The 17,753-nt window shown below is 46.6% G+C and overlaps 1 protein-coding gene across 1 annotated transcript; it reads left to right on the top strand.

Moving 5' to 3' along the window:
- Positions 1-9,467: 9,467 nt before the first annotated feature.
- Positions 9,468-10,250, top strand: LOC123761992 (exported repetitive protein-like). The gene has a single exon (XM_045748153.1). It carries the CDS (start codon positions 9,468-9,470, stop codon positions 10,248-10,250), a length of 783 nt encoding a protein of 260 aa, XP_045604109.1.
- The last annotated feature ends 7,503 nt before the right edge of the window (positions 10,251-17,753 follow it).

Here is a 17,753-nt window from a genome sequence, read left to right as displayed (position 1 = left end):
GAGCGGGGCAAGTAGCACGGGCTATGGTGAGCCCGTAGTGGACTTACCTGGCACAGGAGCGGGGCAAGTAGCACGGGCTATGGTGAGCCCGTAGTGGACTTACCTGGCACAGGAGCGGGGCAAGTAGCACGGGCTATGGTGAGCCCGTAGTGGACTTACCTGGCACAGGAGCGGGGCAAGTAGCACGGGCTATGGTGAGCCCGTAGTGGACTTACCTGGCACAGGAGCGGGGCAAGTAGGACGGGCTATGGTGAGCCCGTAGTGGACTTACCTGGCACAGGAGCGGGGCAAGTAGCACGGGCTATGGTGAGCCCGTAGTGGACTTACCTGGCACAGGAGCGGGGCAAGTAGCACGGGCTATGGTGAGCCCGTAGTGGACTTACCTGGCACAGGAGCGGGGCTGTAACTGCGACAAAGGGATCTGCTGCGGCGCGTCCTTTTCATACTAAGACCGAATCATCAGGGAAAGAATTTTTCGATTCTTTAGGTGCAATTGCTAAAAGTGTGACTGATTTTAGAAAAGCGAGATTCTCATTACTCTTCTTGAGGATGTATTTGAACACTACTTGAATAGTGGCCTGCAGATAAGTTGGAATGTCAGTGACTTTCTTGGAATGACAAGAAAGTCACTATCATAACTTACTTTCAAAGTCATTCTAATTTATTAAAGCTCATAAGTTGGAATAACAAGTTACTTTTAAATAAATATTAAGTTTAATGAGATTGAAAACGTTTATACCCACCAAGTAAACAAATAACAAGTGGGCGTGTTGATAACAATCGCTGGTGCATCGGAGGCACTGAATACTTTATCTCTGAACAATGTTGCACATCTCCTGTGTCTCAAGTTTTTGTTGCAAAACGTCATGTTGTGTGTGATTCACTTTAGAACAGCGAAATGTTTCAGTTTCTCCTCGTGTTAATGATTCTGAAAACCATACTAATTAGCAATTATATTCAAGTGGAAGAAAAAGAGAGAGAGAGAGAGAGAGAGAGAGAGAGAGAGAGAGCAAGAGAGAGAGAGAGAGAGTGTGTCTAACTGTGAGAGTAAGAGCGTGAGTGTTGTCTTGTCCTGCTCACCGAGGCCTCAACACTAATTAATGTAAACACAGTATGTATCTTGGAGCGATCCCTCGCTAATTAATGCAGCGGCCAGAGCACCAGTCTCGTCCACACCGTAACGAGGGACCGGTCCTAAGTATGTTGGGTCCTGTTGAGTCATTGCTGGCCCTCTCACCTGGCACTGCTGTGTACCAGCTGGCTCTCTCACCTGGCACTGCTGTGTACCAGCTGCCTCTCTCACCTGGCACTGCTGTGTACCAGCTGGCTCTCTAACCTGGCACTGCTGTGTACCAGCTGGCTCTCTCACCTGGCACTGCTGTGTACCAGCTGGCTCTCTAACCTGGCACTGCTGTGTACCAGCTGGCTCTCTCACCTGACACTGCTGTGTACCAGCTGGCTCTCACCTGGCACTGCTGTGTACCAGCTGGCTCTCTCACCTGGCACTGCTGTGTACCAGCTGGCTCTCTCACCTGGCACTGCTGTGTACCAGCTGGCTCTCACCTGGCACTGCTGTGTACCAGCTGGCTCTCTCACCTGGCACTGCTGTGCACCAGCTGGCTCTCTCACCTGGCACTGCTGTGTACCAGCTGGCTCTCTCACCTGGCACTGCTGTGTACCAGCTGGCCCTAATTTTATTAATTATTTTGCATCAACATTTTTATTTTCCTTCAAAATGGCACCAGAGCGGACAGTTATGAATAATGATTAACGATACTACTCAAGAAGATGAAATTTCTGTAATTATTTTGTTATTATACCCTCGATTAGTATTGCCTTAGCTCCTGGCCCAGGATCTCAGGCTCTCTGATATCCTCCACCACCACTGCACTCCACCACCACCCTTCGCCACTACACTCCACCACCACTGCCTTCCCCACCAATCTAGCGCAAGTAACGCCATCACCCAGGAACACTCATTTCATCCACATAATGGAATGATTGCACAATATGGCGTCACCGTGGGAACCACAGCCCAGGGCACATTAACTCTAAAATAAGTTCAAGCTGAAATTGGACAGTAATGGAACACAATTTTCCCTATCAAGGATGATGACAAAAGAGTGGAAAACCGCGATTGCTGTCTCGAGGTAGAAATAACTTACCAGGAGAGAAAGGGGCTTTAGTAACTTCCTAGATTCAACATTTTAAATCATTGCGAGGCTTCTGATCATGGCGCTTTTCTTAGGCTTTATTTATGATGATTTTTTTATATTTTCTATGTAATATATTTTGTGGTAAATTATATAGGATATTCTTTAAATTAATTTGACTGTTACAAGTTGTTATTGAGTGTCGTTTTCATTTCATCGTCCACTCCAAGACTATCATGTGCATGGATCATAACCACTTTATACTCTTAACTCTCTCTGCCATCCCTTCTTCATCACAGCCCGTCCTCAGAAATTTCTTCTCTTTAATACAATAGCTAAATAGTCGCCAATGATTCCATCCTCATCAACAAAGACCAACGTTCATTCCGTGCACCCGCCAAACTTCCTGTTTATGAATGAAAAACGGCTTACACACAACCCGTCCTCGACTCATGTCCATTACATCAAGCGGTCAACCGCTAGATGTAATGGACAGCTAGGGAAGGCGGTTACACCAGTCCGTCCTCCAAACAAAGACCCAAAAGTGATTCCATGCTCCCGCCAAACCCGCTGTTTATGAATGAAAAACGGTTTACACACGACTCACAACTGATTTCGTTCGAACACTTCCGGAACAAGTGCTTCACTGACGAATTTTGTTCGAACCACAACGCTATAAATGCTTCACCCAACAACTACAAATACAAATAATCGTCAACAGAACCTAAACACCTAACCTAACACATGCCTATATATGCACAATATGCTAATATATATTGTAATACTTATATTTGAGAAAATTCCTGTTTTAAATGAACAGCCTGTAAAAATTTTTAAATGCGTCTGTGGGGTCGACCGCTGGGTGTAATGGACTTGAGTCGAGGACGGGTTGCCCGCGTACTACAAATATAAATAATAGTCAACAGAACCTAAATACCTAACCTAACCTACATTACGCCTAACTATACAATAAACTGTAATATATAATAATATTCAAATGTATAATAATATTAATTTATATATGGGAACAAATCTATTTTTAATACACAACGTGTTAAAATTGAGGAACTCGTCTTGGGGGCACGGCCGCCGCTTTAACGAGCCTAGACCATGATTCAACGAGTATTAATGCATTTACTTATTAACCTGTACATATTTTCTTAATCTTTGGCGGCTTTGTTGAAACAGTTTAATATGGGAATCGAAACTTCTGTCAATTGTTATTATTGTTATTACCAGCCTCCTATATAGTGCTTCGGAGCTCATGGACTTTTATGATTTTATACTGCAAATCATAACTTTTCGTCTGTACCACATAGACATGATTAGAGAGCTGCTACAGTGTGTCTGGGTACAAGCGACTGGATGAACAACTCAGCGGGTGTTCTTCCTATTTTGGGGTGTTGTACGTGCTGCTATGGCGGTGTGTTCACTCATAGAATGAGTGACACTCGCCCTTCGGGGGCAAAAAAAACTAGAAAAATTCTATAAAATAAATCTTCATTTCCCAGTTCTAATTAGCGAGCTCTCGTTACTGACAAGAAGAAAGTGTGTGAATCAACGCTGAATAAGAGGCACTAAGAGGAGGCGGGACCACACACCAAATAAAACATACCGAAGAAAGGCAAGATATTATATTAAAGAAAAAAAACCTAATGTGTTGTGGGGGACAATTTAGTGTGCGACAGTGTGTGGTGGTGTTGGGAGGGAGCTCTTAAGAGGACAATCTGGGCGGGTACGATGTTTCCTCTCACAACAAGGGGCGTCCGCAGCTGAAATATAAGCAAGCGAGCGTCTCCTAGGTAAACATGTGATAAAGAGCTCGAGCGCTTCCTCCCAGCACGTGATTAGAAGCTGAGTCAGTGTTCTCAGGTATGTGTGTGGTCTCTTATTCTGTCTTCACAGCAAAGTGGTTTAATTTGGGGGACACACTAGAAATTGGTATTTGGGTACCTATTTTTGTCAATTTTATTATTTATTATTTTGCAGACTTTTAGAAGTTTCTTTGGCTAGGCTTAGGGTCGGATACAAGTACCTCTGGGAGTTTGCACCAGCTGCTGAAGTAGATCTGCCTAAATGTAAACTCTGTCAGGAGAATTCAGTTACACAGTGACGCAAGATGTGTGAATAGTTCTGCTGACAGTTTACATTTGGTCAGATCTACTGCAGCAGGTGGTGCAAACTCCCCGAGGTTCATGCCACTGTTTTAAGATAATATTTGTTGGCTGAATCACGAAGTTTGGCTACAGGATAACTGTGTTCGGCTACAGGATTACAGGTTAACTGTTTGGTTACAAGATTACAGGTTAACTGTTTGGCTACAGGATTACAGGTTAACTGTGTTTGGCTACAGGATTAATGTTTTTGGACACATCGTTTTAGCTGAAGGATCATTGTTTGGGTGTAGATATTTAAGATTAGGCTTAGTTTTAAATGCATTTCGTAAAATTCTATTACTGGACTTGCAGTTGTTATATAGTTTCAACACAAATGGTTTCGTCTTCCACGACACCAGACAATATTTCCAGGTCCATTGCTCCCATTCTTGCCACGTGTTGCAAGATTTCCAAATTTGAAACGAAAAAAAATAATTTTGTTGCTGGATTTTATTAATTTGATGTAAAATGGATGTGAGACGGAAAGAGAATTCTTAAGATGAAATAGACAAATAGTCAAGCAGACAGACAGGAAGGCAGACAGACAGACAGGTAGGCATAGACAGGCAGACTTACAATCAAGCAAATAGATAAAAATTGACATAACGGCGGATAGACAAACATAGAAATTGTATATGTAGGGAGAGGTTTATTGACGGAGAGCGAGACAGAAGGATGTAGAAAGAGAGCAAAGGACGAGAAGACAAAATGTAATAATTATGAGGAGAGGAAGAAGGAGAGGAGTGATGATGAGAGAGAGAATGTGACAGAGAGATAGAGTGGAGGGGTAAGGAAGGGAAAATGACACGATGGTGAGAGTGAGATGAATCTGAGAAGAAAGGTGAAGATGACGGTGATGATATGAAAGAGAAAGATAAGGGAAAAGGTGAAAGCTATTGAGAAAGGAAGAGGAAGAAGGAAAAAGGCAGAGTAGGAAGAGAAAGGAACGACAAGGGGAGGAGAGTTAGGGAAATGTGTACACCAGGAAGAGGAGCACAGAGAGAGATGGTAGACAGGTGGAGAGGGGAAACAGGTGGACAGGGGGAGACAAGTGGAGAGGGGGGGACAGGTAGAGTGTGGAAGACAGAGAGATGTGGAGGGTTAAAACATAATTGCTCATTGTTACCCAAACTTTTGACAACTCTGCAACAAATTACACCTCGGCAGCTGTTTTATATTCACGTCTGGATTTAAACAATGACAATAATTGGGTGAAATTGTTTGACGCAGCAGTGGGATTAGCGCTCCCCCTCCCCGACACACACACACACACACACACACACACACACACACACACACACACACACACACACACACACACACACACACACACACACACACACTAAAAGGAAAAAAAAGACGAAAAAAGGAATGATTGCAGGTTAAATGTGCACCAGTTACAAATGTGGCCTACATCTGTAGTTTATTATAGGCCTAAATTCGTCATCTAGGGTGTTGCAATGCCACAAGAAAATTACACCAATCAAACAGACTCATTTCTCTTTTTTTTTCATTTCTTTTTATATTTGCTGTTTTCTTCTCGTCATCTCTTTTTTTCGGTCGTATCATTCTCAGTTTTATTCAAAATTAAATACTAAAAATAAATATAATCTCGTCTACAAAAACTCACAGTTTTAAATTCTATCTCCTTAGTGCAACATTTTCTGCTCCACTTTCATTTGCATGCTGAAAGCTTGCTGTTTATTTTGGCTTAATTACCAGGCATCAAGTATTGCTTCATCAGCCTTGCCCTGGAGGTGAAGGAGGAGTCCTGGGGTGGAGAAGGGGGTTCCTGGGGTGGAGGAAGGGTCCTAGAGATGAAGGAGGGGGTCCTGGGGTGGAGGAGGGGTCTTACGGATGGAGATGGGGTCCTGGGAGTAGAGGAGGGGTCCAAGGGGTGGAGAAGGGGTCCTACGGGTGGAGATGGGGTCCTTGGCGTAGAGGAAGGGGGTCCAAGGGGTGGAGAAGGGGTCCTACGGGTGGAGATGGGGTCCTGGGGGTAGAGAAAGGGGTCCAAGGGGTGGAGAAGGGGTCCTACGGGTGGAGATGGGGTCCAAGGGGTGGAGAAGGGGTCCTACGGGTGGAGATGGGGTCCTGGGGGTAGAGGAAGGGGTCCAAGTGGTGGAGAAGGGGTCCTACGGGTGGAGATGGGGTCCAAGGGGTGGAGAAGGGGTCCTACGGGTGGTGATGGGGTCCTGGGGGTAGAGGAAGGGGTCCAAGGGGTGGAGAAGGGGTCCTACGGGTGGAGATGGGGTCCTTGGCGTAGAGAAGGAGTCCTGGGGTGGAGGAGGAGTCCTGGAACTTGACCTATGGGGGACGTCCAACTTCGTCTTGTGCTTGACTAGATATGGACTCCACGCTTGAGCCGCATTCTCCAGGATTGGTCTGACACATGTGATATACAAGGTTACTTGTATAATTACGCAAATTTGTAAAGGGAGTTTTTATGATAGATAGTTTAGCATATGCCGCTGATGATATCCTTTTGATATGAGTTTCTGGAAACTGGTGTGGTGTAATATCAACCTCTAGATCTCTATCTCTGTCTGATGGAAGATTTCATCTCCCATTTTGTACCTTGTGTCCTGTCTCCCTTGTGTGTGTGTGTGTGTGTGTGTGTGTGTGTGTGTGTGTGTGTGTGTGTGTGTGTGTGTGTGTGTGTGTGTGTGTGTGTGTGTGTGCGTATGTGTGTGCGTGTACTCACGTCACTATGCCTGCTGAGGCTGAGCTGCGTGCGAGCGTGCAAGAAGTTCGTGGATCAGGTGATCGACGAACTACGATACGGTAACGGCATCTTGCCTGACGTTCTCTGAGCCGACCTTCACAACAGAGGAACGCGACAACAGGAGAGATAACACGGGGGGAGAGAGAGATGACGAGGCGATAAAATCAAAGAAGAAAGAAGCAAAGATTTCAATACTCTGAGCCATATTGCATACATAAGCACTTTGAGCGTGCAACACAGGATCTCTTGTGCAGCAGATATATTCCAGGACAAGCCCGAGATATGTTTCGAATCTTAACATAAAGATTCCTGATAAGTTTGATATGTATCAGATCTTGAAATCTTTGGATTTCTTTTAATATTCAAACTTATATGCTTCATTTGTTCAAAGTTATACCCAATCACTTGGGGTGGACGGTAGAGCGACGGTCTCGCTTCATGCAGGTCGGCGTTCAATCCCCGACCGTCCAAGTGGTTGGGCACCATTCCTTTCCCCCCGTCCCATCCCAAATCGTATCCTGACCCCTTCCAAGTGCTATATAGTCGTAATGGCTTGGTGCTTTCCCCCCGATAGTTCCCTTCCCTTCCGGTGTGTCCAGATTCATTAATACATTAATGTTCAAAGTTATATGGTTACAAAATTAACTGGTTACAAAATAGGAATATTATAAAATGTTTGTTACCTACAAGCTGGTACTTTCTTCGAACTCCTCCGACGCTGGGCAGGAACCGAGTATACATTGGCATCACCACACTGATCACCAGTTGATTGACAGTTGAGAGGCGGGACCAAAGAGCCAAAGCTCAACCCCCGCAAGCACAATTAGGTGAGTACAATTAGGTGAGTACTGATGTGCTGGAGAAGGAAACTGACTGCTCTATGGGCTCCTGTTGCTTAGATGAGCCTGAAACCCAGATTCTTGAGAAAGCTCCAGTCACTGTCTTCCCGTGGACCAAGAATCTCAGAGTCTGTAGGAATAAAGTTTTAATGCAGGCGATGAGTCACAATAACGTGGCTAAAGTATGTTGACCAGACCACACACACTAGAAGGTGAAGGGACGACGACGTTTCAGTCCGTCCTGGACCATTCTCAAGTAGATTGTGGTCCAGGTTGTTCAAGTCGAGAATGGTCCAGGACGGACCGAAACGTCGATGACTTACTGTAAATATGTAGCACTTATAATAGCACTTTCTCTGTAACTAGATGACATTGTATCTATAAGGTGTGAAGGATTGAAGAAATTGTTTATGTAATAATATAAGATGAGGTCTGATAAAGACCTTTTGTGCCCTCTGTAATGCTTTTGCGCTACCGCTCACAGGATGAGTATGGGGTGCACAATAAACTAGCCGCCTTCGGCGGCAACAATCATCAACCGTCGTCCCCTTCACCTTCTAGTGTGTGGTCTGGTCAACATAAAGTTTTAATGGTGCTTTATTTCACAGTACTCGTCTGATCTGACCTCTTAGAGCAACAGAGAGGGCAGTGTGTGTGGCTGCCAAGGTGAATACACAAATATAGTTCCATGCCAGCTGTCTGCCGGTCCTCCGTGAGCGTAGTGTAATTCCATTTCCTCAACCAGCGGGGAGAGCAGACGTTATGGGACATTAGAAAACGAGGCACTCTGCTGGAAACTGGGCAGATGCGAGGCTTTTCATAATGATGTCACTGACTTCGTGGTGTCTTGTGTGGCATCCCTTGAATTTTTCCACAGTTCAAGCCATGTAACCAGTATTCATCTGCTTCCGCCTCACCACAAATACATTTATATACAGTGTGTGTACTGGGGCAGTAGAGCGGAGGCCAACTGCACATCGCGTGCCTATCACAGATTAGGGACCGCTAAAAAGAAATCCCTTACATGGGGAGTAAGCACGGCATTGTGCAAGCGTGGTCACTGGGTATCGTTGCTGTTTCCACACACACATATGTGGCAGACTCCATACACAGTTTCAAGTGTAGATATGATAGAGCCAAATAGGCTCAGGAATATGTACACCGGTTGAGAGGCGGGACCCAAGAGCCGAAGCTTAACCCCAGCAAGCACAATTCATAGTTAGGTTAGTGCACACACATTTCACATATTGTGCAAGAATACTCCTCCTTAGTCCTAGCATTCTGACAGAAAACAAAGGAGATGGGATCCGACCTCCGCTGGGGAAAATTTACATGAAATGTATTAATACAAAAATTCTTTGCCAGAGGCACAGACACACACAGTGACGGAGCTGCGGAACTTAAGCTCCTGTCCTCGGGTCCCTTCCCAGTCACACAAGTATCATCAGAACCGGATAGACGAAGCTGATGTTACTTACGGGCAGCCTGATGTTAATGATGCGAAAACAAAATACCGGATGGTATACAAATGATGACGCCCTGGGGTTAATGGGTGTTTGGTAGGGTATTATTGTGCGCTGACCCAGCCGTCACTATGGCTGGTACTGACCCAGCCGTCACCATGGCTGGTACTGACCCAGCCGTCACCATGGCTGGTACTGACCCAGCCGTCACCATGGCTGGTACTGACCCAGCCGTCACCATGGCTGGTACTGACCCAGCCGTCACCATGGCTGGTACTGACCCAGCCGTCACCATGGCTGGTACTGACCCAGCCGTCACCATGGCTGGTACTGACCCAGCCGTCACCATGGCTGGCACTGACCCAGCCGTCACCATGGCTGGTACTGACCCAGCCGTCACCATGGCTGGTACTGACCCAGCCGTCACCATGGCTGGTACTGACCCAGCCGTCACCATGGCTGGTACTGACCCAGCCGTCACCATGGCTGGTACTGACCCAGCCGTCACCATGGCTGGTACTGACCCAGCCGTCACCATGGCTGGTACTGACCCAGCCGTCACCATGGCTGGTACTGACCCAGCCGTCACCATGGCTGGTACTGACCCAGCCGTCACCATGGCTGGTACTGACCCAGCCGTCACCATGGCTGGTACTGACCCAGCCGTCACCATGGCTGGCACTGACCCAGCCGTCACCATGGCTGGTACTGACCCAGCCGTCACCATGGCTGGTACTGACCCAGCCGTCACCATGGCTGGCACTGACCCAGCCGTCACCATGGCTGGCACTGACCCAGCCGTCACCATGGCTGGCACTGACCCAGCCGTCACCATGGCTGGTACTGACCCAGCCGTCACCATGGCTGGCACTGACCCAGCCGTCACCATGGCTTTCACTGACTTGTGGCAATAAAAAAGACACACAGATAATAACTCAGATAATTATAATGAATTTGGCCTGGCGGCGCAGGTAATGAGGCAAGATGATTGGTAAAGGTAAATGATTTTCACACCCGAGGTGGCAACACCCTCGCTCGGCCACGCCCTCGCCGCCCCCGCCACCACCACCACCACCACCAGACCACTATCTCCATAACCACCACCACCAGAGCCATCACCACCACTACCACCACCACCACCAGACAACTATCTCCATCACCACCACCACCACCACCAGACCACTATCTCCATCACCACCACCACCAGAGCCATCACCACCACCACCACCACCAGACCACTATCTCCATCACCACCACCACCAGAGCCATCACTACCTCCACCACCACCACCAGACCACTATCTCCATCACCACCACCACTATCTCCATCACCACCACCACCACCACCACCAGAACCTTCACCACTATCTCCATCACCACCACCACCACCACCACCACCACCACCACTATCTCCATCACCACCACCACCACCACCACCACCAGAACCTTCACCACTATCCCCATCACCACCAACACCACCACCACCACCACACCACCAACACCACCACCACACCACCATCACCACCACTATCACCACCACCACCACCACCACACCACCACACCACCATCACCACCACCACCACCACCACCACCACCACACCACCACCACCACCACCACCACCACACCACCACACCACCACCACCACCACCACCACCAGAACCTTCACCACTATCTCCATCACCACCAACACCACCACCACACCACCACCACCACACCACCACCACCACACCACCACACCACCACCACACCACCACCACCACACCACCACCACCACACCACCACATCACCACCACACCACCACCACAACCACCACCACCATCATCATGAAAGGTGCTTCACAACATAGAGAAATAAGCTGATATAACTGGGAAAAACACTGTAACTGGACAAGGGAATACCTGATGAACAGGAAACAGTCACAGTCAGATAGGTGTCGAGCTGAGGGGATGTGACAGGTTGGATCACTCCAAGGCTCCGTCCTGGGACCATTACTGTAGCTAGTTTATGTCCCTGCCCGTCCCCAAGGAGTGAGCTCGTTCCTATCAATATTGCATAGCCATCCTGCAGGAGTGAGCTCGTACATATCAGTGTTGCATAGCCATCCTGCAGGATGGCTATGCAACCGTCCCCGGAACAACCGTGGACATTTTCAAGAGGAAACTAGATTTATTCCTCCAAGGAGTGCCGGACCAACCGGGCTGTGGTGGGTATGTGGGCCTGCGGGCCGCTCCAAGCAACAGCCTGGTGGACCAAACTCTCACAAGTCAAGCCTGGCCTCGGGCCGGGCTTGGGGAGTAGAAGAACTCCCAGAACCCCATCAACCAGGTATCAACCAGGATGTGCTCGTACATATCAGTGTTGCATGGCCATCCCGTAGGAGTCAGCTCGTACGTATAAATGTTGCAGACTCGCAAAACTCATGAGGAATATAAAACCCAAGGAAGTCTAAAGATTTGTTGAACGAACTTGATAAAATCTCAAAGTGTAAATTAAAATGGCTGTTAGAAATTAACATAAAAAGTGTAAGGTAATTAAAATGTGAACGGAAGATTCAAAACCGGAAGGCATCTATAGAGCTCGAAAAGCGAAAACGCTTTTCGATTGAATACAACACTGACACCAGAGGCACGAGTAGCAAGATAACATCAGCAGTATATGGGAAGTTGACCAACATTAGAACGGTTTTAACTAAATAAGGACTTTCAAGACAATCTGTGCAGCCTTTATGTGGCCAGTACTAGAAATACGCAGCACTGCCTTGGACTCCATCTCGTGAAACACACAAAGTTTAGCCTAAAGTCCAGCCAACCCAACCCTTACCCCCCTCCCCACGCCATCTACCCCCAACACAAAGCACCTCCACCACTCCAACAACCCCTACCACCTCCCTCAACCCAACGACCCCCACCACCCAATCCACCTTCCCCCCAACCAAAAATGAACTAATAACAATAATCATAACATACACAGATCCATAGCTGTGCCCTCTAATCTTATCTTTTTGTGTAGGATTTCTGACAAAAGAATTATGAAAACTGTTATTGGAAATGTGGCATTAACTTGGTAAGCCGGATTAACCAACACGAGCCTAGGTAGGGGTGAGGGGGTGAGGAGGCCATACAACCATATGGTAGAGGTAAAGGCTTGGTGGTGAAGTTAGGGGTGAACAGAAAAGGTTAGAGGTTAACGGAAAAGGTTAAGGGGAAACAGAAGAGGTTAATATTTAATAAGAGAGGTTACGAGTCAACCTGAGAGGTTATGTAACAACAGGAGAGCTTATGAGTCAACAGGAGAGGTTACGTGACAACAGGAGAGTTAAGAGTCAGCAGGAGAGGTTATATGACAACAGGAGAGCTTATGAGTCAACAGGAGAGTTACGTGACAACAGGAGAGTTAAGAATCAGCAGGAGAGGTTATATGACAACAGGGGAGCTTATGAGTCAACAGGAGAGGTTACGTGACAACAGGAGAGTTAAGAATCAGCAGGAGAGGTTATATGACAACAGGGGAGCTTATGAGTCAACAGGAGAGGTTACGTGACAACAGGAGAGTTAAGAGTCAGCAGGAGAGGTTACGTGACAACAGGAGAGTTAAGAGTCAACAGGAGAGGTTATATGACAACAGGGGAGCTTATGAGTCAACAGGAGAGGTTACGTGACAACAGGAGAGTTAAGAATCAGCAGGAGAGGTTATATAACAACAGGAGAGCTTATGAGTCAACAGGAGAGGTTACGTGACAACAGGAGAGTTAGGAGTCAGCAGGAGAGGTTATATAACCACAGGAATAACAATTAATAATGTGGATAGGGATAAATAGGAGTGGTGAGAAGTGCGCAGGAAAGGATAGGAGATATAGTAGGAAGGTAGAGGATGTATGGTAGATGGAGGAGGAGTAGGTCCGTGTGAAGAAGAGTATTGATAAATTTAATGAATGGTACATGGCGTGAAGCCCGTGGGAACCGCCTCACCTGACCACCACCACCATCATTACCACCACTTCCACCACCATCATCACCACCTCCACCACTACCACCACTAACATTAAAACAATCACTACCACCAACAGATTTCAGGAGGTCTTTACAATAGAACCAACGTGAAGTCCAAGGCTACATGATGAGAGGCTGGAGGAAACAATGAATGACATTGAAGTCACTGTAGAAGAGGTAAAAAATACCTGGAGGAATTAAATGTGACAAAATAAACCTATTGATAAATGTGACTTAATCTCACTCGTAGCCTGGTGGATAGCGCGCAGGACTCGTAATTCTGTGGCGCGGGTTCGATTCCCGCACGAGGCAGAAACAAATGGGCAAAGTTTCTTTCACCCTGAATGATGCCCCTGTTACCTAGCAGTAAATAGGTACCTGGGAGTTAGTCAGCTGTCACGGGCTGCTTCCTGGGGGTGGAGGCCTGGTCGAGGACCGGGCCGCGGGGACACTAAAGCCCCGAAATCATCTCAAGATAACCTCAAGATAACCATGGCTGCTGAAGGAGGCCGCAGACGTACTTTGTCACTGGCTATCCAAAATATTCAATAAAACATTCGAGACAGGAAATCTCCCAGAATTCTGGAAAAAGGCAAATGTAGGAGCCGGTCGGCCGAGCGGACAGCACGCTGGACTTGTGATCCTGTGGTCCTGGGTTCGATCCCAGGCGCCGGCGAGAAACAATGGGCAAAGTTTCTTTCACCCTATACCCCTGTTACCTAGCAGTAAAATAGGTACCTGGGTGTTAGTCAGCTGTCACGGGCTGCTTCCTGGGGGTTGAGGCCTGGTCGAGGACCGGGCCGGGGGGACACTAAAAAAAAGCCCCGAAATCATCTCAAGATAACCTCAAGAAGATAGTCCCAATATTCAGAAAGGGGACAGACAGGAGGCACTAGTGTCACTGACCAGTGCCACTGACAATGTACAGACCAGTGTCACTGACAAGTAATCCATGCTGGGAAAGTAATTCGACTGTGAATGGTGGAGGACCTAGAGAAGACCAGCTTTTTAATGAAAGAGCAGCATAGATATGGAAAGAGAAAATCGTGCCTGACAAACTTTATTGAGTTCTATGACAGTTACTAAAATAAAACTGGGAAAAGATGGTTGGGTAGGCTATATGTTCTTAGATTGTCAAAAAGCATTTGACACTGTTCCTCAGGAAAGTCTGAGATAACTTTAAAAACACTGAACTTGATAAAGGAGTGCCTGTAGGACAGTATGCAGAGTCACAGTCAGAGAGCTGTTTCGAGCTGGAAGAATGTAATAACTGAGGGTCCCAAAAGGCTCTCTCTTTGCACCGCTATTGTTCCTAAATTAGGTGGACGACCTTCTCAACAGATAGCTTTTACATGTAAATGTTTGCAGATGACGCAAAATGATGGAGCATGTTCAAGCATGAAGAGTACCTCAGGAAGTACAGGAGGACCTTGACAGATAAGAAGAGGGCAAATAAGTGGTTGATGAAAATAAATTCCATCAAGTGTAATGAAATAAAGATGGAGAACGTAGACCAAGAAGTATTTACACCATAAGGGGAAGACAACTACAGGAATCGGAAAGCGAGAAAGATTTGGGAGTGGATATAAATCCAACACTAACATCGGAGGCACATAAACAGGGTAACATAAGCACTATATAGACGTTGGGAAACATTAGAACATTTTCAGAAACTTAAACCAGGACTCCTTCAAGGCAATCTGTACAACCTTTAATGACTATTACTGCAATATGCAACACCTGCATGGAACCCCCACCTGTGAAGCATTGAAACCAAAATTGAAAAGGTACAGAGGTTTGCAACAAGATTAGTACCAGAGTAAGAGGGTTAAGCTATGGAGATATTCTAATGAAATTAAATTTCGCAAACCTAGAGGATAGCAGAATCAGAGGGGATATGATCACAAAATACAAAATACTGTGGGGAATAGACAAGGGAGACAAAGACATCTTCTTTAAATTGCGAGAAAGTAGAAGAAAATACGAGTAAGGAAATACTCGTTCCTGGTACGGGTGGTCACTGTACTGAAAGACGAAGTTGTGGAAGCCACCTCCATCCACAACTTTAAGGCTAAATTCAACATAGAATTTGAGCATTAGAATTATACTAGCTAAATTATAACGCAACAAGTACAACAAGGGTAGTAGGCTGGACATGAAGAGCTAGACGTCACTCCCCCCCATGCACACTGTTGGGTAAGTAACGATAGGTAGGTATGTAGGACTTACTGCGTTACTTAGTCACTGTCTTGTGTAGGTACATCTCTCTCTCTCTCTCTCTCTCTCTCTCTCTCTCTCTCTCTCTCTCTCTCTCTCTCTCTCTCTCTCTCTCTCTCTCTCTCTCTCTCTCTCTCTCTCTCTCTCTCTCTCTGTGTCTCTCTCTCTCTGTGTCTCTCTCTCTCTCTCTCTCTCTCTCTCTCTCTCTCTCTCTCTCTCTCTCTCTCTCTCTCTCTCTCTCTCTCTCTCTCTGTGTCTCTCTCTCTCTCTCTCTCTCTCTCTCTCTCTCTCTCTCTCTCTCTCTCTCTCTCTCTCTCTCTCTCTCTCTCTCTCTCTCTCTCTCTCGCTCTCTCTCACTCTCTCTCTCGCTCTCTCTCTCTCTCTCTCTCTCTCTCTCTCTCTCTCTCTCTCTCTCTCTCTCGCTCTCTCTCTCTCTCTCTCTCTCTCTCTCTCTCTCACTCTCTCTCTCGCTCTCTCTCTCTCTCTCTCTCTCTCTCTCTCACTCTCTCTCTCGCTCTCTCTCTTCCTCTCTCCAAGCTTTTTAACTGAAAAAGGCGATAACGAAAGAGTTAAAGTAAGAGAAAAAGTAAAAGGGTGTAAAATATCAAATTGGAAGAGGGAGAAAGGAAAAAACTGTGAGAAATGACGGGATAGAAAAATGTGAGCAAAGGAAAAAATGGATAATGAAAACAGAGATACGACAATAAATAAAGAATAAGAGTGCGAAAGTAATAACTGAGTAAACAGAGGAAACAAGAGAGTAGATAAAGCGGTAACACCCGTAAAGAGGCGAAATCAAGAGGGATTAAAGGCAAAATAACTAATAAATCAAGTGCAAATTGAGCTCAGTGATGGTGCAGGTATAGAGCTCAGCTCTTGTGTGTATTGGCATCTCTAGAGCATAAGTTATTTGAGTGTTGTTGTTGTTAAAGAGTCGCTACCTGGAACAAAAAGTTCCAAGCAGCACGGGCTATGGTGAGCCAGTTGTTCTTTCTAGTTATTTGATGTATAGTTAGTTAATAACTGCTGTGGTGAGTTATCCATCTGACACATGTGTCCACGTGTTACCGTGATCCAGCATGTGTTGAAGATATGAGAGGTTTTATTCTGTACCTGATGTTATATATTGATGCTTTATTCTGGTAGGGGGAGCCAGTCGGCCGAGCGGACAGCACGCTGGACTTGTGATCCTTTGGTCCTGGGTTCGATCCCAGACACCGGCGAGAAACAATGGGCAGAGTTTCTTTCACTTTATGCTCCTGTTACCTAGCAGTAAAATAGGTACCTGGGTGTTAATCAGCTGTCAGGGGCTGCTTCCTGGGGGTGGAGGCCTGGTCGAGGACCGGGCCGCGGGGACACTAAAAAGCCCCGAAATTATCTCAAGATAATCTCAAGATATCCTCAAGATAGTGTTGTCTTATACCAAAGCAGGTGCTGTTTGGTGCTAACTAGTTCCACAGCAAGTGTAGACTTACGCAGAATGTAGTCAAACATATCATCTCTCCTTCCACCTGAAGCAAAGGACAATGCCTTAAGGCAAATTGATGTTGTGGTCATCAATTTGTGGTTCCCTACACCACTCCAGTGGCGCCGCCGGAAGTGCAGTTGTTGTGATGGCGGGAGATGGTTCCTGTGGTGAGCGGGAAGCTCCGCTCTTATTGCTAAATTATTTGCCATAAGCACCATTCTGTGCTTTTTTCTGTTTCTCATAATCCTTACACTCAAACGATTATATGTATCCAATGACGACACGTTAACTGTGACGCCTCGTCATCCTCGGCTGCACTCAGCTCACCATGGAGTAGTTGAGACGTGCTAGTGTCTCAAGCTAGGTATAAATATAATGAAGTAATCAATAATAGATTCAGAGTTTGTCTCTTGTGGAGTCCTTCCCATATTGGTCTCCGAATGCATGACAGAACTGATGAGTTAACTAATGCTAACCCGTTTTCTGTTCTTAGGTCCTCCGGTAGATTAAGATAAGGCATTCTAGTACATCATTTTCTTGACGTTGGGAGCGTTTGTGAGAACGGGCTGCCAGGAGATAGGCATGGGGGTCCACGACTGCTCCACGGGATGGGTATAGGTCCACCACTCCGCCACGGAATAGGTATGGGTTCCATCACCGCCAACGGGATGAGAATGAAGCTCCTCCACCGCCCATGGACTGAGTATGGGGCGCATAATAAATGAACAAACTTACATGCCTCC

This window comes from Procambarus clarkii, chromosome 34, assembly GCF_040958095.1.
Source record: "Procambarus clarkii isolate CNS0578487 chromosome 34, FALCON_Pclarkii_2.0, whole genome shotgun sequence".
Classification (NCBI taxonomy): domain Eukaryota; kingdom Metazoa; phylum Arthropoda; class Malacostraca; order Decapoda; family Cambaridae; genus Procambarus; species Procambarus clarkii.
The sequence above is the reverse complement of the archived record's forward strand: the minus strand, read 5'-3'. Positions and strand labels throughout refer to the sequence as shown.

Coding starts and splice junctions, on each gene's coding strand:
- LOC123761992 (XM_045748153.1), top strand. CDS start 9,468: ATGGCTGGTACTGACCCAGCCGTCACCATGGCTGGTACTGACCCAGCC.